Consider the following 20,440-nt stretch of genomic DNA (forward strand, 5'->3'; position numbering starts at 1 on the left):
GCAAGCTGCTCACAGGCAGAGGAGCAATTCTCAGAGCTACTAAATGTCTCGGCCTGAGTAAGCACATGCGCTAGATCAGGCCGACATAATACAGTAGGCACAGGTATAGCTTTTAAGGTGCCTTGTGTATTACCTCAAACTTTTTGGGTTCAATATGTTTTAGGTCACCCAACATCCACTACAGACAAGCTAGAATTGGATGTGACTGCTTGCTACTCTGATTCAGGCATGTGAATCTATGAAAGATACCCCAGTACTGGATAAGAAAATACTACTGTTATTCAATATTGGTATCTTTCATAGATTCACATGCGCACACCCTCCTCCCCGTAGTGGCTGTTTCCATATTAGTCAATAAGATACTCACTTCTCACTTGTTCTGGTAAAAATATGAGGGAAACTGCCTCTTCTAGGAGGGTTCTAGAGGGTGCAAGCAGCTGATTGGCTCCATTTAACATTTAGTCCTTTTTTAAGAAGGACATAGGCTATGTTACACATTGCTCATGGCAATTATAGCCTATGGCATTATTTAAATACTGCTTGATGATGTTACCGTGGGATTCTCATCTCGACGATTGGGAATGATTTAGACATGTGAATCTATGAAAGATACCAATACCGGATAACCATAGTTACAGGTAAGTAACTTGTTCTCTTCTACAAAACATTTTTCATCATATATTCAATTGTATTCACTTTTAAAGCATAGTGAATTATGACCTTAGAGTGCACCAGCATTCAACAATCTTTGTTGGGGCTCTTCAATGATTCCCTCATTATAACCCTCATCTCTCCATAGCCCCTCTTTGACATGAATTTTATTTGTTTTATAGCGTTTCTCATACCAGTGTAGGGTATCGTAGCACTTTACATCAAACACAAATGAAGAGACAAAGAATAATACATGTGTAAATCAGTGCATATAAAAAGTTACAAAGGGAAATAAAAAGTGTTAGGATTCACATGTCATCCATACTAGTGGGCAGCTTTTAAGAGTGCTTGGTGTGGAGAAGCACAAACCAGGATTCAGAAAGTAACACAGTGGTTAGGGTGGGCTTAACTAATGCAAGTTTTTTCCACCCAAACAAACCCTTTCTAGCAACATTAGAATAATGAAAGACTCAAACAAAATTCAACTTTCTATCCTCTACCATGTAGTTCACATGTAGCTCCAGGATGACACTTCATAGCCCACTGTGCTAGATTATGATTGTAGCTTATGAAATCCATAGTAACAAAATGGTCTTTGTGACAAAAGCAGTAACCCACTAAGCTATGCACATACAATACTATTCTATGATCTGCATGGAACACCTCATTTGCAGCAGGCATATTAACCCTCTGCACTTTAGATGAGGTAAAACTGCCACTAGACAAAACTCTGATCTGTCACCAGCAGGTACATTAATCAACGGAGCTATCTTGACACTTTTATTGTTACCTGAAATGTACAGGCTATACGAGGAACTCTGCCGCTGCACTGCTACAAATACTGCTCACAGTAACAAAACAGCCCCCACCCTTCCAGCACACGGAAGAAACGCCTGATGCCTGGTTCGGCGAGTGCGGTCTTGTGTGTGCCTTTAATGAAGATTGGTCACCTTAGTGTGTTTAGGTACTTTTAATTGAGTACATCAAAAAACTAAAAGCATAGTTATGTTTGCTTTGGTCCGCTTTATAACCTACTTCATTATCAAAAGGTGCATGGAGTTAGAATAGTAAATACACACTCTGTTATTGTCAATGGTCTCTCCTCATAAATATAGGTATGACATGTTGTGTGTATGGGGAAAGCATGTACAACCCATGCTGTGAGAACGGATCGGTCCTCATTGTGTTGGTAGACACAGTGGTGGCTTCTCATGCAGCATGATAGCAGTGCTAGGATTGGTGGGAGTGGCCTCTATCAGCACTCACAAGAGTACTGGAGGCCTTAGCTTTCTCTAACCCAGCTATCTTTAGACAGCAGTATTAGAGAGGCTTATAATGCGCATGCCTGGCTGGCTGTTACAAGAAAGCCGACCAAAGAGAAATGCTCATTTTAAACTTGAGAGCACAAAGCTCCCAGCTGCCACTCAGAAGCAATGGCCTGCTCCGTCCTGACATTCAGTTTGGGACGGGTCAGTTGCTCAAAAATAAAATGGTAATAAATAAACTTTATTACCATTTTATTTTTCAGCTTCTCGCTTGGAGGTTTTGTTTGTGGGGTGGCTCTCCTCTGCTCAAATAGAGGAGCCGCCCCTGGGTAGACCCTGACAGATCCAGACAAACACAATTTCTTTGACGAACAGTGTGCTATGAGGACCAGTCTCCATAGTGTGTTTAGATACTTTCAAGTGTGTGTCAGTGTGTTGTGTGTTTGTGTGTCTCAGTAGCGGCTATGATTAGCATATTACTCTCTGGATATCAGCAAATATAGTTTGTGCCATGGCATTTTTTCATGTGTGTTAATTTTAAATAAAGATATGTAAAAAAGCCAAGTTATACAAGGGTTTAAATTTGTGCAGTGAGGTAAAATCACATTCCCTTTGTGAGATCATTAACATGCAGATACTGTGGGGGAGCAATAAAAGTCTACTTACTAGTTCTGCATCTTAAATATCTTCATTGAAGTCATAAATGCTTGAATAAATTTGCACTGCATGTGTTGATCCTGGAGCACTTCTCCATATGTATATATTGTACATTAATATAAACACAAGGTGCCAGTGTACATATTCAGTGGTGTAACAATAGGCCCAGCAACCCTCGTGTTGCAGGGAGTTCCGAGCTACAGGGGGCCCCCTTGGGTACTGTACATGGGCCCCTGGCCTGAGAAATCCTTACTGTGTCCAGAGGTTGGGGGCCCCCCTCTATGTAGTTTGCAGGGGGAGCCAGGTTTTGGTATGCCACTGTAATAATCTCCATATGTTCCACAGCACCCTTTAGAGCCTTATCAAAGGCAAACATATTTTCAGAATGTAGCCTTTAAGATTTTAAAAACATCAATTTCAAGTTTCCATTGTAGCATTTTAGTTGCAAAAGGGAATTAAGAGAATAATTTAGTATGATGAGCCTTTATTGAAAGCTATGAAAAAGATAGCATGCCCATTTAACACTCCAGGATCTTCCCCTACCCACGATGTGCTGTATTGACAGTTGCCTTTCAGAGCCAGTTCTTTTTTACGTGTAAAATGTCATGAGTGGTTTCCATTTCCCAACCCTACCCAGCTGGAGAAATGGGCAGGTCATTTATGACTTAAAAAAATATTCTTAAAATGCAGAACTAGGACTACAAGTAAGTACATTTTTCTTCGGCATTGGTGGATCTTCTTCAAAAGCGCAAATGCTTGAGTAGTGCAGCAGGCTAACTGAAGTCACAGAAACCGACTGTTTGGCAGCAGCAAAAAACGAGTATGAGTAATTTAGGGGTAGGTTCCCTGGTTGTAAATGCTATATCACTTGAATATGTTTTGAAGTGTTTCCTGACCCAAACCTTCTTCCCCTTGAGTGTATGAATCTAGGAAGTAATGACTGGTGAATGTGGTTAATGTCTTCCATTTTGTTGCTTTACTGGTATTGGAAATGGGGATGTTTCTAAGCCATGCAGGAGTAGCTGCTTTTCCCCTAGTAGAGGGTGCTTTTGGTTACACAGTAAGGGATGTGCCCCACAATTGGTAACACATATTAAAAGGCAAGTTTGGTAAACCTTGTCTGAGATGAACATATTTTACAAATATTTTATTAAACATTCTCAGGTCCTCAGTTTTATCCAGATGAAAACAAAGGACCCTTCTAATGGCAATGGAATACAGAGAATGCTCTGCAAGAGTGGTTAGATTTTGAAAGAATGTGGAAAGTGTAATTGTAAGTTAACATGAAAAAGACAACATGAGGAAGTACTAAAGAGTGTGTCCTCATCACTACCCTATTAGATTGAAATACTGTGTACGCTCTATATAAGAAAAGAATCCTGCAACTTGTTCCCTTTCCGGGCAGAGGTCACTATAAAACAGTTTTTTCAGGAACGCTGCTGCAATATTGTCTTGTGGACTGGCTCCAAAAAAAGGCCCATCAAGTATGAAAAGACAAGAATCAACTCCTATGGTGGAGAAGGTGGGAAGCCTTCGTTGAGTAGAATTGGGCAGCAGAATTGTGCATGAGAGGTTAGGCCCATGCCCTGCAGCAATCCCTTGATATACACAGCCACATGTCACTGCATTTTATGCAATAAACGCAGCAACACATGTAATGAAGATATATATATGAGTGTAATATGCAATGTATAACCTATGCTGGGGAGTGTGGGGAGGTGCATATCTCACAAGAGCAAAAGCCTTAGGTGGGCCAAGAGTCCCCTAACCTCCCACAGCAATGGTAAACAACAAATGTCATTTTACACTCAGTTTTGGACCATGACATGTTTTCATGTGGGTTCATTGTAAATAAAGGTATGTAGCCAAAACCAGAATGTAAAGGGTTACATTGGTGGAGTGAAATAAAATCACATTGAAGAGTCCCGATGATTTCTTTGGAACTGATTACAAGTTTGGCTGTACGGGAGCGGATCACCATGGTGGCGGCCTACTCCTTCACCACCAAATCCGTTTTTAGGCCACCTGCCAGATTATGAGTGTTTCTCATGTCTGGTGGGCTTTCATTGGTGGTCCCATGGAGGTGCCACTAAAAATGGGCACCGCAATTGGAATGCCATAAATAGTTCCTGCATGGCATGGACTGTAAAGTCCATGCTCTGCAGGAACTGGGGTGCATGCACACAGGGAGGGGCACAACTGCATGCACCCCATGGCCTTGAGGCAACAGGGCCCCCTTTTTGTTTACTCTCCACCATGGTTTTCATGAAAACCGTGGCAGAGAGGAAACTCGCAATATGTTTGGTTAGACTGTGGTTGTCCAGCCAAGCACATTGCTGCCTCTACACCGACGTGCCACCGCCAGGGAACAGATCTGTGACTGGGGGTGAGTGTCTGAAAAGTTGAAGCGCTCCGTCCATCATCTCCTTGTATTCGCATTATTTGCCCTAAGTTGCTAGGGTATGCCCAGACGGGAGTCCCTTGGTCACTTTGCCACTGGATTCAAGCTTGCCTGGCTGATGAGGGCTGTTAGAATGAAACCAGTCCCAGGATGCTTGTTTCTGGTCCAGGTAAGACATGGCTTGGCAGTGCGGGCTGGACTGTTCCCATGAGGCACAGGGTCAAGAATAATTTGCATATAGCTGTGTCTGAACTGGGGTGGCGAAGTGAGCTAAAGAATGATGATGGATTCAACCCAGATCTGTGACTGGAGGTGAGTGTCTGAAAAGTGTCAGCACTTCGTCCATCATCTCCTTGTGTTTGCTATGTTGGTCCTAATGCCATGTGCAAAGCTGCACTATGAGTTTCTGTGCATATGAAAATAATTTTGTGAAGATTCTGACACCTCAGCTACCTTTAGTTTGGCAGGAAATTGTTTTATTGATTTGAATGTGAACCAAATAAATACACATATTATATATACTTCTGATCATTTATCTCTGTGTTATGTTGCGCACCCGCCACCAGACTTTTCAAGCCTGAGGTCCATCATGTACCAAATATGCTCAACTTCTTGGAGAAGAAATCCTGATTCAGCTATGTTTTGCTAATAGGGATAACACTGTAGGCTTTCCATGAGTGGTGTGAGGAGCAGTGGAAATATTCAGTTCTACGTTTGATATTAATGTGGTCCAGATGCCTGAATATCTTATGTGATGGTAACCTGCAATAAGAACTGGTTACAGGCTTTTACTAAAGTGAATTATGTGTTTCTGCCTTTACACTAATTTATTTTAAACACGTTTTCAAAAAAAGACCTGATTTTATATCTTCAGAAGATCCTCTAGCAAGCACTGCTAAAGATCCAACTGAGACTGGTGTGCCCCTTGTTCCAGGGAAGGAAGAAGAAAAAACTGAAGAACATCCAACTAGTTCAGGTATGTGAAGCAAAGGATGGTACTTTTATCTTGATAGTATTGTGGTTTATGTTGTGTGCATTGCAGTCACAGGAGGAGTTGCATTCACATAGCCACATTTTGAAGCCTTAAATACTTGTTTATGATTCTTTGGGAGTGCATGAAGAAAACTGACTAGTCTGTCACTTTTATTTCTCATTGCCTCCAAATCTTGGTCCAGTAGGTTTTAAAATTCAGTTGGTGGCTTTGGGGATAGAAGATAATTGTGCCTCTTTAGAACTCTCCTGAAGTAAGTTTAGATGCCCTCCTGGATATAGAGCATATTGGAAAGAATATTTGATACCAACTGGAATCAAGCCCCATCTTTCAAAAGCAAAGAAAAATGTAATGCTCCCTATTCCACATAACTGTAGCATCTCTATCAACCATAGATCTCTACAGAGTGGTTTGGGGGCTGTCATTTTGGTTATTAAATCCGTATTTCTTTGGGAACAACTATGGTGTGTGTTTTTGTGTGTGTGTACGTGCAGGTGTGTGTGTGTGTGTGTGTGTGTGTGCGCGTGCACGCAGGGCTGGACTGGGAACCGAAGCAGCCTCGGAAAATGTTGTGTGACCAGTATCCCGTATGGTGCATAGAGAGTGCAGCAACTGAGCTTGGCTACCTCAAGGAGGTCCTGGGGGTTTTTCCCCAGAGAAAATCTGGGCAGAAATTAAATTTTCATCATCTATACAATTGTATTCACTTTTAAAGCATAGTGATGTGGGTGGAGTTTGCTGAGTCGAAAAAGACTATCGCACTATGCAGAGTCCGCTTTTGGGCAAAAGTTGCCAGCATGCCCATTCACATTGCATAGGGAACATGGAGTGCATCTGCATGCTCCAAAATCGCATGTGAACGGCACTACACCGTTCTCAAGCATGTTCTTGCATTCTAAATCGCACACGACCAGCACCAGGAGGTCCGCATGAGCACAGCCATCTGGTTTTTCTGCTCTCTGCTATGGTGCTGGGCCCAAATTGTATCTGTCCTTAATCTTTGTAATTTTTGTTATCCTTTTCCGTTATTACTTATCTACCCCTACTGTTAAATTTGAATAATAGTGTGTGTATTTGTGTTTGTCTATTTTGCATTTTTGTATACATTTTTTTTGTGTTTTTGTGACTTATCCAGTATTGGGGTATCTTTCATAGATTCACATGACTGAATCATTCCCCGTCATCATAGCGGGAGTACCACAGTACATAAATAACTAAGTAGTAAGTAATAAATAATACCTTTCCATAGGCTATTATGGTAGCAACCATATTCTCTATAGCCTATTAGTCTCCTTTTACAAAAAGAACCAAACTGAAAATTCAGCCAATCAGCACCCAGCATCCTCTAGAGCCTTCCCAAGAGAGACTGAGTCCCTCAGATTTTCACCACACTTCGTTGTGTAAGGGAGTCTCCCTGAGCTCTGCTCAGTTTTCTACAAATTCCTCAGATAAGTCTCTTTTGGATTTCTTTAAGAAGAATGTCTGATAAGAAAGGATTATTTAGAGCTTGTAAATCCTGTGGGAAAAAGAGAGTGCATGTGGATGATGCACACAAAGGGGCAGATTTATGTTAACTGGCGCATCCCCAGGGATGCGCCAGTTAACATGCGCCACAGTGCGCCACAGCTCCGCCAGCCATGGTGCGCCGCATTTATAATGCGGCGCACCATGTTGCAAAAACGGCACAGATGCGTGACGCATCTGTGCCGGAAATGTGGCGCATTGCTGGAGTTGCGTCGCAAGCGCGACGCAGCTCCAGCAAGGCTCGGGGGTGCCCCATTTTAACAATGCTGTGTCAAGACCTACGCCTGCTTCAAGCAGGCGCAGGCTTTTGACGCAGCATTGGCTTAAAAGTGACTGAGTGAAAACTCATAGATTTCACTCAGCCACTTTTGCGAGGCGCACCTGCCCCGGAACGCCCACCCTGCACCGGAACGCCCACAAGCGGCGCAGGGCTTTACAACGTGACGCATCTGCCTAGATGCGTCACGTTGTAAATCGTTCGTAGGGATGCGCCACGTTTACGCCGCCTTGCGTGACGCAACAGCGGCGTAAACGTGACGGAAGGGCCTCATAAATCTGCCCCATAGATTGTATTTCTTGTCTCTATCCCAGCCATGAGACAAAGCAATGTAAAATGTGCTGCACCTTCTCCACTAAGACCTTGAGGGATAGAGAAGGAAGACTTCTACTTTGGCTGAAGAAAAAACAGTCTGCTTCTTCGGATGTTGACAGCGACACGTCCTGTAAGTCACTCAAGAGGCCCAGGTCCCCTGAGGGTCAGCCTGAAGAGAGGAAGAAACAATCTAAAACCTCTCAAGCGCCTCAAGAATCTCTTACATAGGTGAAGCCACCTAAAGTCTCCTCACAGATTGGATCCCCTCAGACTCCAGGAACATCTAAGGAGAAGCCAGAGTCTTCTAGCCATTGTAAAAGTAAAAATGGCCGCAAGTCTTCATCAGGCACAGGTTCACCGTCGACGCCTGTTCTCACTTCAACGACGACCACAGTGACTCTCTCGTTGTCTAGATCGTCTACGGCGTTTACAACATCGATGGGGAGTTCTGGAGGTTCTCTATACCGTCAACACGGCCTTTGTCGTCGACGACTGTTCTGTCCACGAGAGTCAAGACCACATCGTCGATGAGCCTGTCAGCGAACCTGTCGACGACGAAGACATTGACGATGACACCACCGTCGACGACTAAACCTTCGACGATAACAACATCGTCAATGACACCATCGTCGACTGCGAAGACACCGTCGACAACGACACCACCGTCAACGAAGACAATGCTACCATCGACAACGACACTGTCGTCGCCTGAAGATATGGCAACGGCAATCCCAGTGGCTGTGACAGTACCATCGACATCGAGAGTTTCACCAGCGACGATAAAAGAACCAATTTATTACCCAGGTCCATCAACACCATTTCAGCAATCTGCACAACAGCAATTTAGGACACCAAAAATGTCTCTGCTGCCTCCCAGCCATCTATCAGATGTGGAGGATTCTGATGATGATGAAGGCCAGTTTAGAGCTGCATGTAGTCCTTCTGAACTACAAGTTAAATATCAGGAGGAGGACGATGAATATGACGAGGAGGCTCAGTATTACCATCATTATCCTGCCCCTCCGGTTCAGTACCAACAATATTTCGAACAGCAGTCTGCTCAATTCCCTCCGGCTTTAATTATGGACCTTCAGAATATGTTGGCGGACTATAAACAAAGGTTTCCTTCTCAAGATGATGTTGTTGTACCTCCTCCACCCCTGCAAATACCACTGCCTCCACCTCCGGCCACTCCGGTAATGGCACCAGTTCCCATAACTCCTCTTCCTCCCAGAGACAACCCTACTAGGTCTGAAGAGGAACAGGAAGAAGGTGAGCTACCAGACCCCTCTCCATCAGCAGATGAGTGGGATGATTACATAGCGCAAACTACTTCACCGCGGCCTCATCATCCTTCGGATTCGGCTCCTGAGGATATCGGAGAATTCCATAATATTATGGACAGAGCCGCTAACCAATTTCATTTACCACAGGTGGTCCATCAGTTGGATTGTTTCCTGTATGATTTTAAGGATCAGGAAAGGAAGACTGTCAGGTCAAACCCCGTCATTGACCATATCTGGCAAGTGGGGATTAAAGTAATGAAAGCACCAGCTTCTGTAGTTCCTGTGTGTTGGACCTGGCACTACCAGTCCACATAGGGTAGCCTGGCACAGAGTAAGTATGACTAAACTCAGAGGCAAATTGTGATAAGCTTGCATCACACTTCGCACAGTAACTCGGCTCACATCCACTAAAAATGACACTACACCAGTTTAGAAAAATATGGATTGCTTTATAAAAATCTTTAGGATGACTTTGTCTTTTAGCAGGGTTTAAAATTCAGTACATCAAATATTTCCACATTTGCTTATCGGCATCCACAAGGCTTTACATTGCCTTAATTAATACTTTTTCTCCCAAGAGGAAAGAATCTCAGCAATTACCCTTTCACCTTCACTTTTCAGCAATAATATCACAGTTTAGATGAGATAAATAACCAGAATAAGGCTTCCCTATGAGGAAGCTTATAGGTACATTACCCTTGGGAACTCAGGGTCAACAAAAGTTAGAGGTTACAGCTGTTCAGCAAACCTTTCCCCCACTGGCACACTTGTAAATTGACTCAAGCAGCTGTATATCTAAAAGAAAACAGGCTGGTTATTTATGCATTTCATATAGCCATATAGCTTGCTCTACTCCTGCAGGGGATGACCTGGATATCACAAGAACATTGCTATGCCCTGAGTGATCTACACAAAGATATTCCCTGAGTACCGACTTTCCTGACTCCTGAGTCAGCCCTATTGCCCTGGCCTCCAGTGGCCGATGACTGAACCATTACTCGGAACTCTCTCTCCCTCACAAATCACTTCTGCTCAGGAGAGGAAGTCACTGGAACGAACAAGTCCAGTCCTTAAAGAATACTGTTTGTGGTGCAGATTGTCTGGTTTGCGACGTCTCAGGCTCGTGTGTCAATGCCTTGGCCTCCATCTCTGCCACCAATTAAGGCCTAGACACGACCGTCTCTACCACCCGCCTCCTTGAAGTAGGTTCCCAGCTTACTTCTTTAATGTAGGTCTGTCATTCGGACTCCAGTCAGCACCCGTTCTGTGTCCTCGATCTGGGGAAGGCTCCGCTGCTGGCTGGTTTGACTTGCCTTTCTTTTACTTGGGGCTGAAATCAGGCATTCTTCACCCCGCTGGCCCTTAGAGGCGTTTGGCAGAGCTTCCGCGGCCCTCCTCTCGCTGGCTCCGCCTGCGATGAGCGCCGCCTTCGCCCTGCCCTCTCCAGCGTCTTCCTGCCTCTTCCGACGTTGCCGCTGGCTTCACACGCGAAGTTTCCGCCTTCCCCCGGCCTCCTCCAGCGTCTCCACGCCTCTTCCGACGTCGCCGCAAAGTTGCCTTCAGAGTTCAATGAGCCTCCGCTGTCCTCCAACGGCGCCTGCCAGGCTCCGCTTCCACACCAAAGCAGGAGGAATCCGCGTCAGGGGGCACTCCCACATGGAAGGGGTCGACAGCTGGCACAATGAGTCTTCCACACGGTGAGTCCCGCCTCCCGTTTACAGGGCCAGATCCTCGCTTCCCTCACACAGCGTGTCCGCAATAATTTGGGCTCACAGCACTGCTGGTCAGAACTCTACAGGCAGCATTAGGGAAGATCCACGGGGCAGGAGTGAGAGGAAACCAAGTAGGTTTAAAAACAAGACGAGCAGAAGCCGCAAGTGACGGACACTTGCCGTCTTGGAACTCCCGCTGCCCATGAAGCAATACTTTAACGCTTCACGTGTTTTTCCGGATTCAGGATAAAACACCACTTTTTTCACAAGACCATAATTTGTGGTCTTTATATTGGACGTGGGCTGGACGCGCCTTAGCGTGTGCGGACCACCCCGTTCAAAAAAACACGGTCCTGAAGAAAACCAATAGAATTTTTTTGAAATGGTTGAAACATGTAGACCTAAATTTTAAAACCACACATAGCACACTACGCTATTTTTATATATACCACACGTTTTGAGACACCACAGCTTTCCTAAATAGGCACGGGTGCCACACGATATTTTTAATAGGGACAAACCACTCAGGAATAAAGTCTTTGCAGTGAGCAGCTTTGTCCCTTTTTAACACACCTTTCACAATTTTTTCTCACATATAAAAAAACAAAGAACCCGCTCCACTGTAACCAGGTGTCGCAGCACACCCCATAGGCATTCGGCTTATGGGGTGGGACCCCGATGATGAAGCATGTCACCAACTAGGTTGGTGAGTGAGGGGTCTTCTCAAAAAGACATTTTTTGTCCGGTTCAAGGTTGGGACACTTATTGCTAACCTAAGCCTTATGCTTTAGATACAGAGGAAATCCCTACACTGTATACCTTGCATTTAGGGGGTACTCCTCCATTGTTGTTAAAAGCATTAGGGAAGAGCCTGGTATCACCGCTGTGGTTGAGGTCCCTTCAGAGCTAGATTCCTTCAGCTCTCCAGCAGTAGCACAAGTTCGTTTTACCAGGGGCAATAAGAGTATAAAGAGGGGGTTTATGGAGCTAGTGGTGGCACCACAATGGCGGAGTTTGGTCAACAGGAAAGGGGGTCACGTCATTACCGAAGAGCAGCCGGCCCGCAGGTCGATCTAAACTCTTACAGTGCGCCTTCCTCCCTACTATGTCGCCTCACTCCTCACCAGGTCCACCCCCAAGCCCTCTGGTCACTCTAAAATGGCCACCCTGGTTCTGGCCTTATATAGACTGGGCTCTGATTGCTAGAACTAGCTGGAAGGTTCTAGAGCCTTCCCATTGTAGTCCTATGGTTCAAGATCCTGAGGTAAAAAATGTGGCAGTTACAAGCCTCCATTTTGTGTCTCCCTACTCTTCCATTTTAAAGGAGCCCCTGTGCCTCAGGATATGTTGAGATGATGATGCACCCGAAGCCCTAAAGACAACACCAAAAACTTTAGTGGACACTAAAATAAAAGAAGGTTAGGAGGCAAAAAGGGGACAAAATAAATAAATAAATAGGAGGGACCACCCAAAGGGCTGACAGGTCTAACACCCGTCCCCCCCAGCTGAAAGTGGGGAGAGCTACCCAACCCCTTGGGAGTTCTCATCACTAAGGCGGAAATACCTAGAGAGACCGTCTGCGTTGGCGTGGTCCACTTCAGGCCGATGTTCCATCCGGAAGTCCATTCCCTGTAGGGAGATGGACCATCTCAACAACTTGGGATTCTCGCCCTTCATTTGCATCAGCCAACGAAGGGGGCGGTGGTCCGTTTGTACAAGGAAGTGCGAGCCAAACAGGTATGGCCGCAGCTTCTTCAGAGCCCATAATACCGCAAAGGCTTCCCGCTCAATCACACTCCACCTCTGTTCCCGGGTAAGCAGCCTCCTGGACAAGAAGACAACAGGTTGGTCCAGACCCTCATCATTGAGTTGCGATAACACTGCCCCAATGGCATGCTCTGATGTGTCTGTTTGAACAATGAATTCCTTAGAAAAATCAGGGTCCCCTAGGACTGGAGCTGCTCACATTGCTTGCTTCAAGGTGTCAAAGGCTTGTTGACAGGCCTCTGTCCAGACTACCCGTCGGGGTTGTTTCTTGGATGTGAGTTCAGTTAGAGGTGCCACAATTGTGCCGTACCCCTTCACAAAGCGACTGTAGTATCCTGTGAGGCCCAGGAAAGCTCGGACCTCGGTTTGTGTCTTGGGGGGCTCCCAGGCCATGATAGCCTCAATCTTAGCCTGGAGGGGCTGCACCGTTCACCCGCCCCCACCAAGTGGCCGAGGTACACTACCAACCCCTGCCCGATCTGGCATTTGCTGGCCTTGATTGTCAAGCCAGCCTGTTTCAGGGCTTAGAGAACAGCCTGTAAGTGACACAAGTGGTCCTCCCAGCTGCTGCTGAAGATGGTAATGTCGTCTAGATAAGCAGCAGAGAAGGCCTCCATCCCGGAGAGAACCTTGTTCACCAGCCGCTGAAAAGTGGCAGGGGCGTTCTTGAGCCCAAAGGGCATCACACAGGACTGGTAGTGACCCTCAGGCGTGGAGAAGGCTGACCTTTCCCTTGCTCCATCTGTAAGGGAGATATGCCAGTACCCTGATGTGAGGTCAAAAGTACTTAGATATTGGGCAGCTCCCAGCCGGTCAATGAGCTCATCTGCCCTAGGGATTGGATGAGCATCAGTTTTTGTGACTGAATTTAGTCCACACAGAACCTGAGTTCTGGAGTGGTGGGGCAGCTTTTGGTACCAGAACCACCGGACTGGACCAGGGACTGCTTGAAGGTTCAATCACTCCTATCTCCAACATCTTAGTGACTTCACTGTGGATGCTGGCCTTCACCTTATCTCACAGCCGGTAGGTCTTAGACTTCACAGGTGGGCTGTTTCCCATGTCCACGTCATGGGTACACAGGTGGGTCCTTCCCGGGATAAGGGAGAACAGGGAAGAATATTGCTCCAGGACTTGGCGGCAGTCCCTCCGCTGTTCAGGAGTTAGGGATGGTGAGAGAATTACTCCCTCCACCGACCCATCCTTTTCTTGAGACGAAAATAGATCAGGGAGAGGCTCACTTTCCTCTCCCTCTGCTCCATCAGTCACCATCATCAAGATGACCTCGGCCTCTCATGGTGGGGTTTGAGGCGGTTGGCATGGAGAACCCGATGGGGCTGCCTGGGGGTCTTAAGGTCCACTAAGTAAGTGGCCTTGCCCTTCTTCTCAATCACCTCAAAGGGGCCTGTCCAGCGATCCTGGAGGGCACTAAGCTCTCCAGGTTCCATCACCCACACTTTCTGGCCAGGCTCCAACTCCACAGGGTGAGCATTGTGGTCATACCACTCTTTCATCACTGCCTGGCTGGCTTTCAAGTTGTCAGAAGCTTGCTTCCACAACTTAGCCATTTGGCTCCGGAAGGCCAGCATATAGCTCACCACATCCTGGGGAAGCTTCCTGGGAGTCTTTTCCCATCCGTCTTTCACCAGGCTGAGAGGTCCACGAACAGGATGCCCATACAGAAGTTCGAAGGGGCTGAAGCCCACTCCTTTCTGTGGCACTTCCCTGTATGAGAACAACAAACAGGGTAGGAGGACGTCCCATTTTCTCCGCAGGCTCTCAGGCAGACTTCTGATCATGCCTTTCAAGGTTTTATTGAACCTTTCCACCAGACCATTGGTCTGGGGGTGGTAAGGGGTGGAGAACCGGTAGGTAACTCCACACTCCTTCCACATAGCCCGCATGTAGGCTGACATAAAGTTGGTCCCCCTGTCGGACACAACTTCCTTGGGGAAACCCACTCGGGTAAAAATCCCCATCAGGGCCCTAGCCACTGCAGGTGCAGTAACGGTCCTCAAAGGAATTGCCTCTGGGTACCGAGTGACGTGATCCACCAGAACCAGGATAAACCTGTGACCAGCTGAAGTGGGTGGATCCAATGGCCCAACAATGTCGATGCCCACCCTTTCAAAGGGGGTGCTAACGACAGGTAGTGGTTCCAGGGGAGCTTTAAGCTTCACCTCTGTTTTCCCACTGGCTTGGCAAGACACACACGTCCTACAATAAGTGTCGGACGCCACCCTCATTTGAGGCCAGTAAAAATGGGGGACAAGCCGAGCAAAGATCTTGTCCTGACCCAGGTGTCCTGCCAAGGGTATCTCGTGAGCCAATTCGAAGAGAAAGGCTCGGTAACGTTGGGGGGACTACCAAGGCCCGTGACGAACCGTGCACTGGAGCCTTGGGTTCACTGTAGAGGAGTCCATCCTCCCAGTAAACGTGGAAATTCCCTACCATGTTACCTGCTGCCTGGGCTTCGGCCTGTCGCCTCAGACCCTCAAGGGTAGGGCACTCCTTCTGGCCCTGACAGAACTCTTCCCTGGTAGGCCCCCCTCCACGTACCATTCGGCAGGGATAGGTAGGTTTTCCAGGGAGACAACATCCTCCTCCGTGGACTCCGGGTCCATCACCACAGGTGGCCCATCCATCTCACGGGGTGTGGATGCCGAGGCAGGGGTCTCCTGTCCCCGGATCTCTCCCTCTTTGGCAGTTGGCTGTGCCTTTGTTCCAGGCTCCAGCCCTGGCGAATTCCTCCTCCGGGTAGTCGCAGACCTTGTCCAGTCAAGTGTACCCAACATCTCTGAGTGAGTCCAGTATTCCACCTCCTTCCAAGCATTGTGCTCCATATCATTCCCCAACAGACAATCGACTGGCACGGCAGGGCTTACGGCAACTCGAAGAGGACCTGCAACCCCTCCCCACTCAAAGGGAACCTCGGCCACAGGGTAGTGGCCTATTCTGCCATCAGCCATCGCGGCGGGGTGGAGTACGTGTGGAATCACCTGCTCTGGGGACACCAGATGACTCCTTACCATAGTCATGCTGGCACCTGTATCCCTTAGAGCTTCCCCTCTTTGGCCATTGATGGTGACCCACTGCCTATACTTGGTAGTATTTGAGGGCACCTGGATCTTAGGAACCATCTCCCGATCTCCCAGGGACACTAAGGTGACTCCCGCCCACTCCCCTCCCTTATCTAAGGGCAACTCCTCCCGAGCACTACACTAGCTACTCCCGGGGCTCTTCCTCCGGTGGGAGGGGGTGGTCTCTTTGGGCACTTGACATCTCCTTTATAATGCCCAACTCCACCACATTCATAACAGCGGACAACCCTTGGCTGCTGACTATGGTCAGGATGAGGGTTTTTCTGCGGGTTGGCCCTAGGAATTAATCCTGATCCCTTTTCTTGGAAACTGTTTTCGGGGCCTTTTGAGAACTCCCTCTTTTTGTCTCCCCCTCTTTCTTCTGGGGAGCGCCCTGTCCAGTCCTTTGGGAATCCCCTCCAGTCCCCTTTGAGGACAACCGGGTACTAGCCCAGATGTCTGCCTTCTCAGCAAGCTTCCTGGGACTGGTCAGCTTCCTGTCCACCAGGTGTTGTCGCAGCTCTGGAAAACATTTCTCGAGTAGGTGCTCCTTTAGGATTAGATCATACAACCCCTCGTAGTTCCCCACCTCGCTGCCTTGCACCCAACCCTCTAGGGCCTTTTTGGCACAGTCTAGGAAATCCACCCAGTTCTGTGTCGCCTGTTTGTGGCTGTTCCTGAATTTCTGTCTGTACTTCTCAGGAGTCAGCCCAAACTTCCTGATCAGCGCCACTTTCATGGTTGGGTAGTTAGTCTGTTCCTCCTGCTCTAGGGCTAGAAGTGCATCCCTCCCCACTGGGGGCATATATTTGTACAGGCCACCCGCCCAGTGACTTTCCGATATCCCATGGGCTCTTAGTGAGACCTCATAGGCAGCCACCCATTTTGCAATATCATCCCCTACACTGTAACTGGCGACTACGTCTTTTGGCAAGTAGGGTCTGGGTTCTCTGGTTGTTTCTTTGGGTACGCTGCCACCATTAGGAGTACTGGAGGTCCCTACCTGTAGGGCTTTGAGGTCTAACTTCTTTAAGCTAAGCTCATGAGCGAGCCCCGTCTCCTCCCTCTCCTTTTCCAACCTAGCTAACTCCCATTTTAATTGTCTTTCCTCCCTCCTGTCAGCTAACTCTGCTGCAGTCAGGCTCCTTCCAGATATACTACTGCCCGCCCTCGAAGGTGTCCTAGGACCTGGTAGTAAATTTCCTCCTTCGGTTTGGTACAGCATTTCCGCTTCAATGACGGTGTCCCGATCCTCCTCTTCCTCCTCCTTTCTCCCATCGGGGTGAGCTGCCACCCATGCTCTTAAGCTGGTTTGAAGTTCCACCTTCTTTGCCCCACGCTTAAAGAACACCCCCTTTTCCTGGCAAAATTCCTTGAGCTGGGCCGCTGTATATAGGTCTCCAATTCATCTAATTCAAACTCCATTTTGCCAAGCGGGGCCTCAGACAGTTGTTTTGGAGAATTCAAGAAGAGGCGTTACTAAGGGCTACCTCCACCCACCACCAGAGAAGAATTAAAAAAAAAACCAACTTCTAATTAGGGAGTCCGCCAGGAGAAAACTCCAGGTGTAGGTACATGGTGCACACTAATCTACTGCTAAGTGGATGCAAGCACAAGCTCTTATCCCACCACTGAACACCAATTATGTTGGACCTGGCACTACCAGTCCACATAGGGTAGCCTGGCACAGAGTAGGTATGACTAAACTCAGAGGCAAATTGTGTAAAGCTTGCATCACACTTCGCACAGTAACTCGGCGCCCATCCACTAAAAATGACACTACACCAGTTTAGAAAAATACGGATTGCTTTATAAAAATCTTTAGGATGACTTTGTCTTTTAGCAGGGTTTAAAATTCAGTACATCAAATATTTCCACATTTGCTTATCGGCATCCACAAGGCTTTACATTGCCTTAATTAATACTTTTTCTCACACTTGTAAATTGACTCAAGCAGCTGTATATCTAAAAGAAAACAGGCTGGTTATTTATGCATTTCATATAGCCATATAGCTTGCTCTACTCCTGCAGGGGATGACCTGGATATCACAAGAACATTGCTATGCCCTGAGTGATCTACACAAAGATATTCCCTGAGTACCGACTTTCCTGACTCCTGAGTCAGCCCTATTGCCCTGGCCTCCAGTGGCCGATGACTGAACCATTACTCGGAACTCTCTCTCCCTCACAAATCACTTCTGCTCAGGAGAGGAAGTCACTGGAACGAACAAGTCCAGTACTTAAAGAATACTGTTTGTGGTGCAGATGGTCTGGTTTGCGATGTCTCAGGCTCGTGTGTCACTGCCTAGGCCTCCATCTCTGCCACCAATTAAGGCTTAGACACGACCGTCTCTACCGCCCCCCTCCCAGAGTAGGTTCCCAGCTTACTTCTTTAATGTAGGTCTGTCATTCGGACTCCAGTCAGCACCCGTTCTGTGTCCCCGATCTGGGGAAGGCTCTGCTGCTGGCTGGTTTGACTTGCCTTTCTTTTACTTGGGGCTGAAATCAGGCATTCTTCACCCCGCTGGCCCTTAGAGGCGTTTGGCAGAGCTTCCGCTGCCCTCCTCTCGCTGGCTCCGCCCGCGATGAGCTCCGCCTTCGCCCGGCCCTCTCCAGCGTCTTCCTGCCTCTTCCGACGTTGCCGCTGGCTTCACACCTGAAGTCTCCGCCTTCGCACGGCCTTCTCCAGCGTCTCCACGCCTCTTCCGACGTCGCCGCAAACTTGCCGTCAGAGTTCAATGAGCCTCCGCTGTCCTCCAACGGCGCCTGCCGGGCCCCGCTTCCACACCAAAGCAGGAGGAATCCGCGTCAGGGGGCACTCCCACACGGAAGGGGTCGACAGCTGGCACAATGAGTCTTCCACACGGTGAGTCCCGCTTCCCGTTTACAGGGCCAGATCCTCGGTTCCCTCACACAGCGTGTCCGCAATAATTTGGGCTCACAGCACTGCTGGTTAGAACTCTACAGGCAGCATTAGGGAAGAGCCTGGTATCACCGCTGTGGTTGAGGTCCCTTCAGAGCTAGATTTCTTCAGCTCTCCAGCAGTAGCACAAGTTTGTTTTACCAGCGGCACTAAGAGTAAAAAGAGGGGGTGTATGGAGCTAGTGGTGGCACCACAATGGCAGGGTTTGGTCAACAGGAAAGGGGGTCACGTCATTACCGAAGAGCAGCCGGCCCGCAGGTCGATCTAACCCCTTACAGTGCGCCTTCCTCCCTACTATGTCGCCTCACTCCTCACCAGGTCCACCCCCTAGCCCTCTGGTCACTCTAAAATGGCCACCCTGGTTCTGGCCTTATATAGACTGGGCTCTGATTGCTAGAACTAGCTGGAAGGTTCTAGAGCCTTCCCATTGTAGTCCTATGGTTCAAGATCCTGAGGTAAAAAATGTGGCAGTTACAAACCTCCATTTTGTGTCTCCCTACTCTTCCATTTTAAAGGAGCCCCTGTGCCTCAGGATATGTTGAGATGATGAGGCACCCGAAGCCCTAAAGAAAACACCAAAAACTTTAGTGGACACAAAAATAAAAGAAGGTTAGGAGGCAAAAAGGGGACAAAATAAATAAATAAATAAATAGGAGGGAGCACCAAAAGGGCTGACAGGTCTAACACTGTGCTTCCCAGGTTAGATAAGAAATATAAAGCGCCAGAGGGCTCTCCAGCGTCTTACAAGTCCTTCTTCTCTAACAATGCACCTGCAACTTCTCTATTGACTTCTATTGGGCATGCAGTTGTGTTTCAACTCTTCACACAGCCTCCGTGGGGTTCCTGGGAACTTACCTTGGGTGATTCCTTGTGTCCCCAGCTCATCTGAGTCTTCTGGTCCAAGTTCCATTCTCCTTTGGAGTTTGCATTCCACTATCTTAATATATGGTTTGGTGTCCCCCTGGAGACCAGTGTATATTCGTGCTACTTACCTGAGTATTCTTGTGTATTGTGTTGATATCTCTGGGTATGTGTTAGTGATTGTGTTGTGTAATAAATAGACTTATTTTTATATAAACACTGTGGGGTTCTTTTTCATTTAACTTGCACTATTGATTAAAGTTGGTAAAAAAAGCTGCTTTACACTCCTTCAAGATAAGCCTGAAGACTGCGCTCCACAGCTACCACTTTGAGAGCTACCTATGGTTACCAAAGACCACTAAAATCACCATAAGTGTTGCCTGGATTAGTGCAAGGTGCGTCACTTGAATGGGTGTACACCATATGCTAAGCCAGTCTCCTACAGACATATTTTACAAATAGCTGATAAAACGTTCTTTGGTCGTTAGTTTTATCCAGATGGAAACAAAGGACCTTTCTAATGGCAATGGAATACAGAGAATGCTCTGCAAGAGTGGTTAGATTTCGAAAGAATGTGTGAAGTGTAATTGTAAGTTAATATAAAAAAGACAACCAGAGGAAGGACTACAGAGAGTCCTCAATACTACCCTTTCTGATAGATACATCTGCCGTGTGGATTCCTCACCTTGTGAATATCCCCCTTGCGTCAGCAACGTTCGGAAATTTTCTT

The 20,440-nt window shown here is 47.3% G+C and overlaps 1 protein-coding gene across 3 annotated transcripts in view; it reads left to right on the forward strand.

The window, feature by feature from the left end:
- The window catches only part of AK9 (adenylate kinase 9), a 1,394,796-nt gene that overhangs the window by 259,832 nt on the left and 1,114,524 nt on the right, over positions 1–20,440 (forward strand). For 2 of the 3 annotated variants that reach the window (XM_086926806.1, XM_086926807.1), the window contains exon 15: positions 5,849–5,950. In XM_086926806.1, coding sequence (XP_086782932.1) covers positions 5,849–5,950 — 102 coding nt within the window. The remainder of the gene's footprint in view (positions 1–5,848; positions 5,951–20,440) is intronic. The other variant, XM_086926808.1, reaches the window with a different exon arrangement.

This window comes from Lissotriton vulgaris, chromosome 6 (genome assembly GCF_964263255.1).
Source record: "Lissotriton vulgaris chromosome 6, aLisVul1.2, whole genome shotgun sequence".
Taxonomy (NCBI): Eukaryota; Metazoa; Chordata; class Amphibia; order Caudata; family Salamandridae; genus Lissotriton; species Lissotriton vulgaris.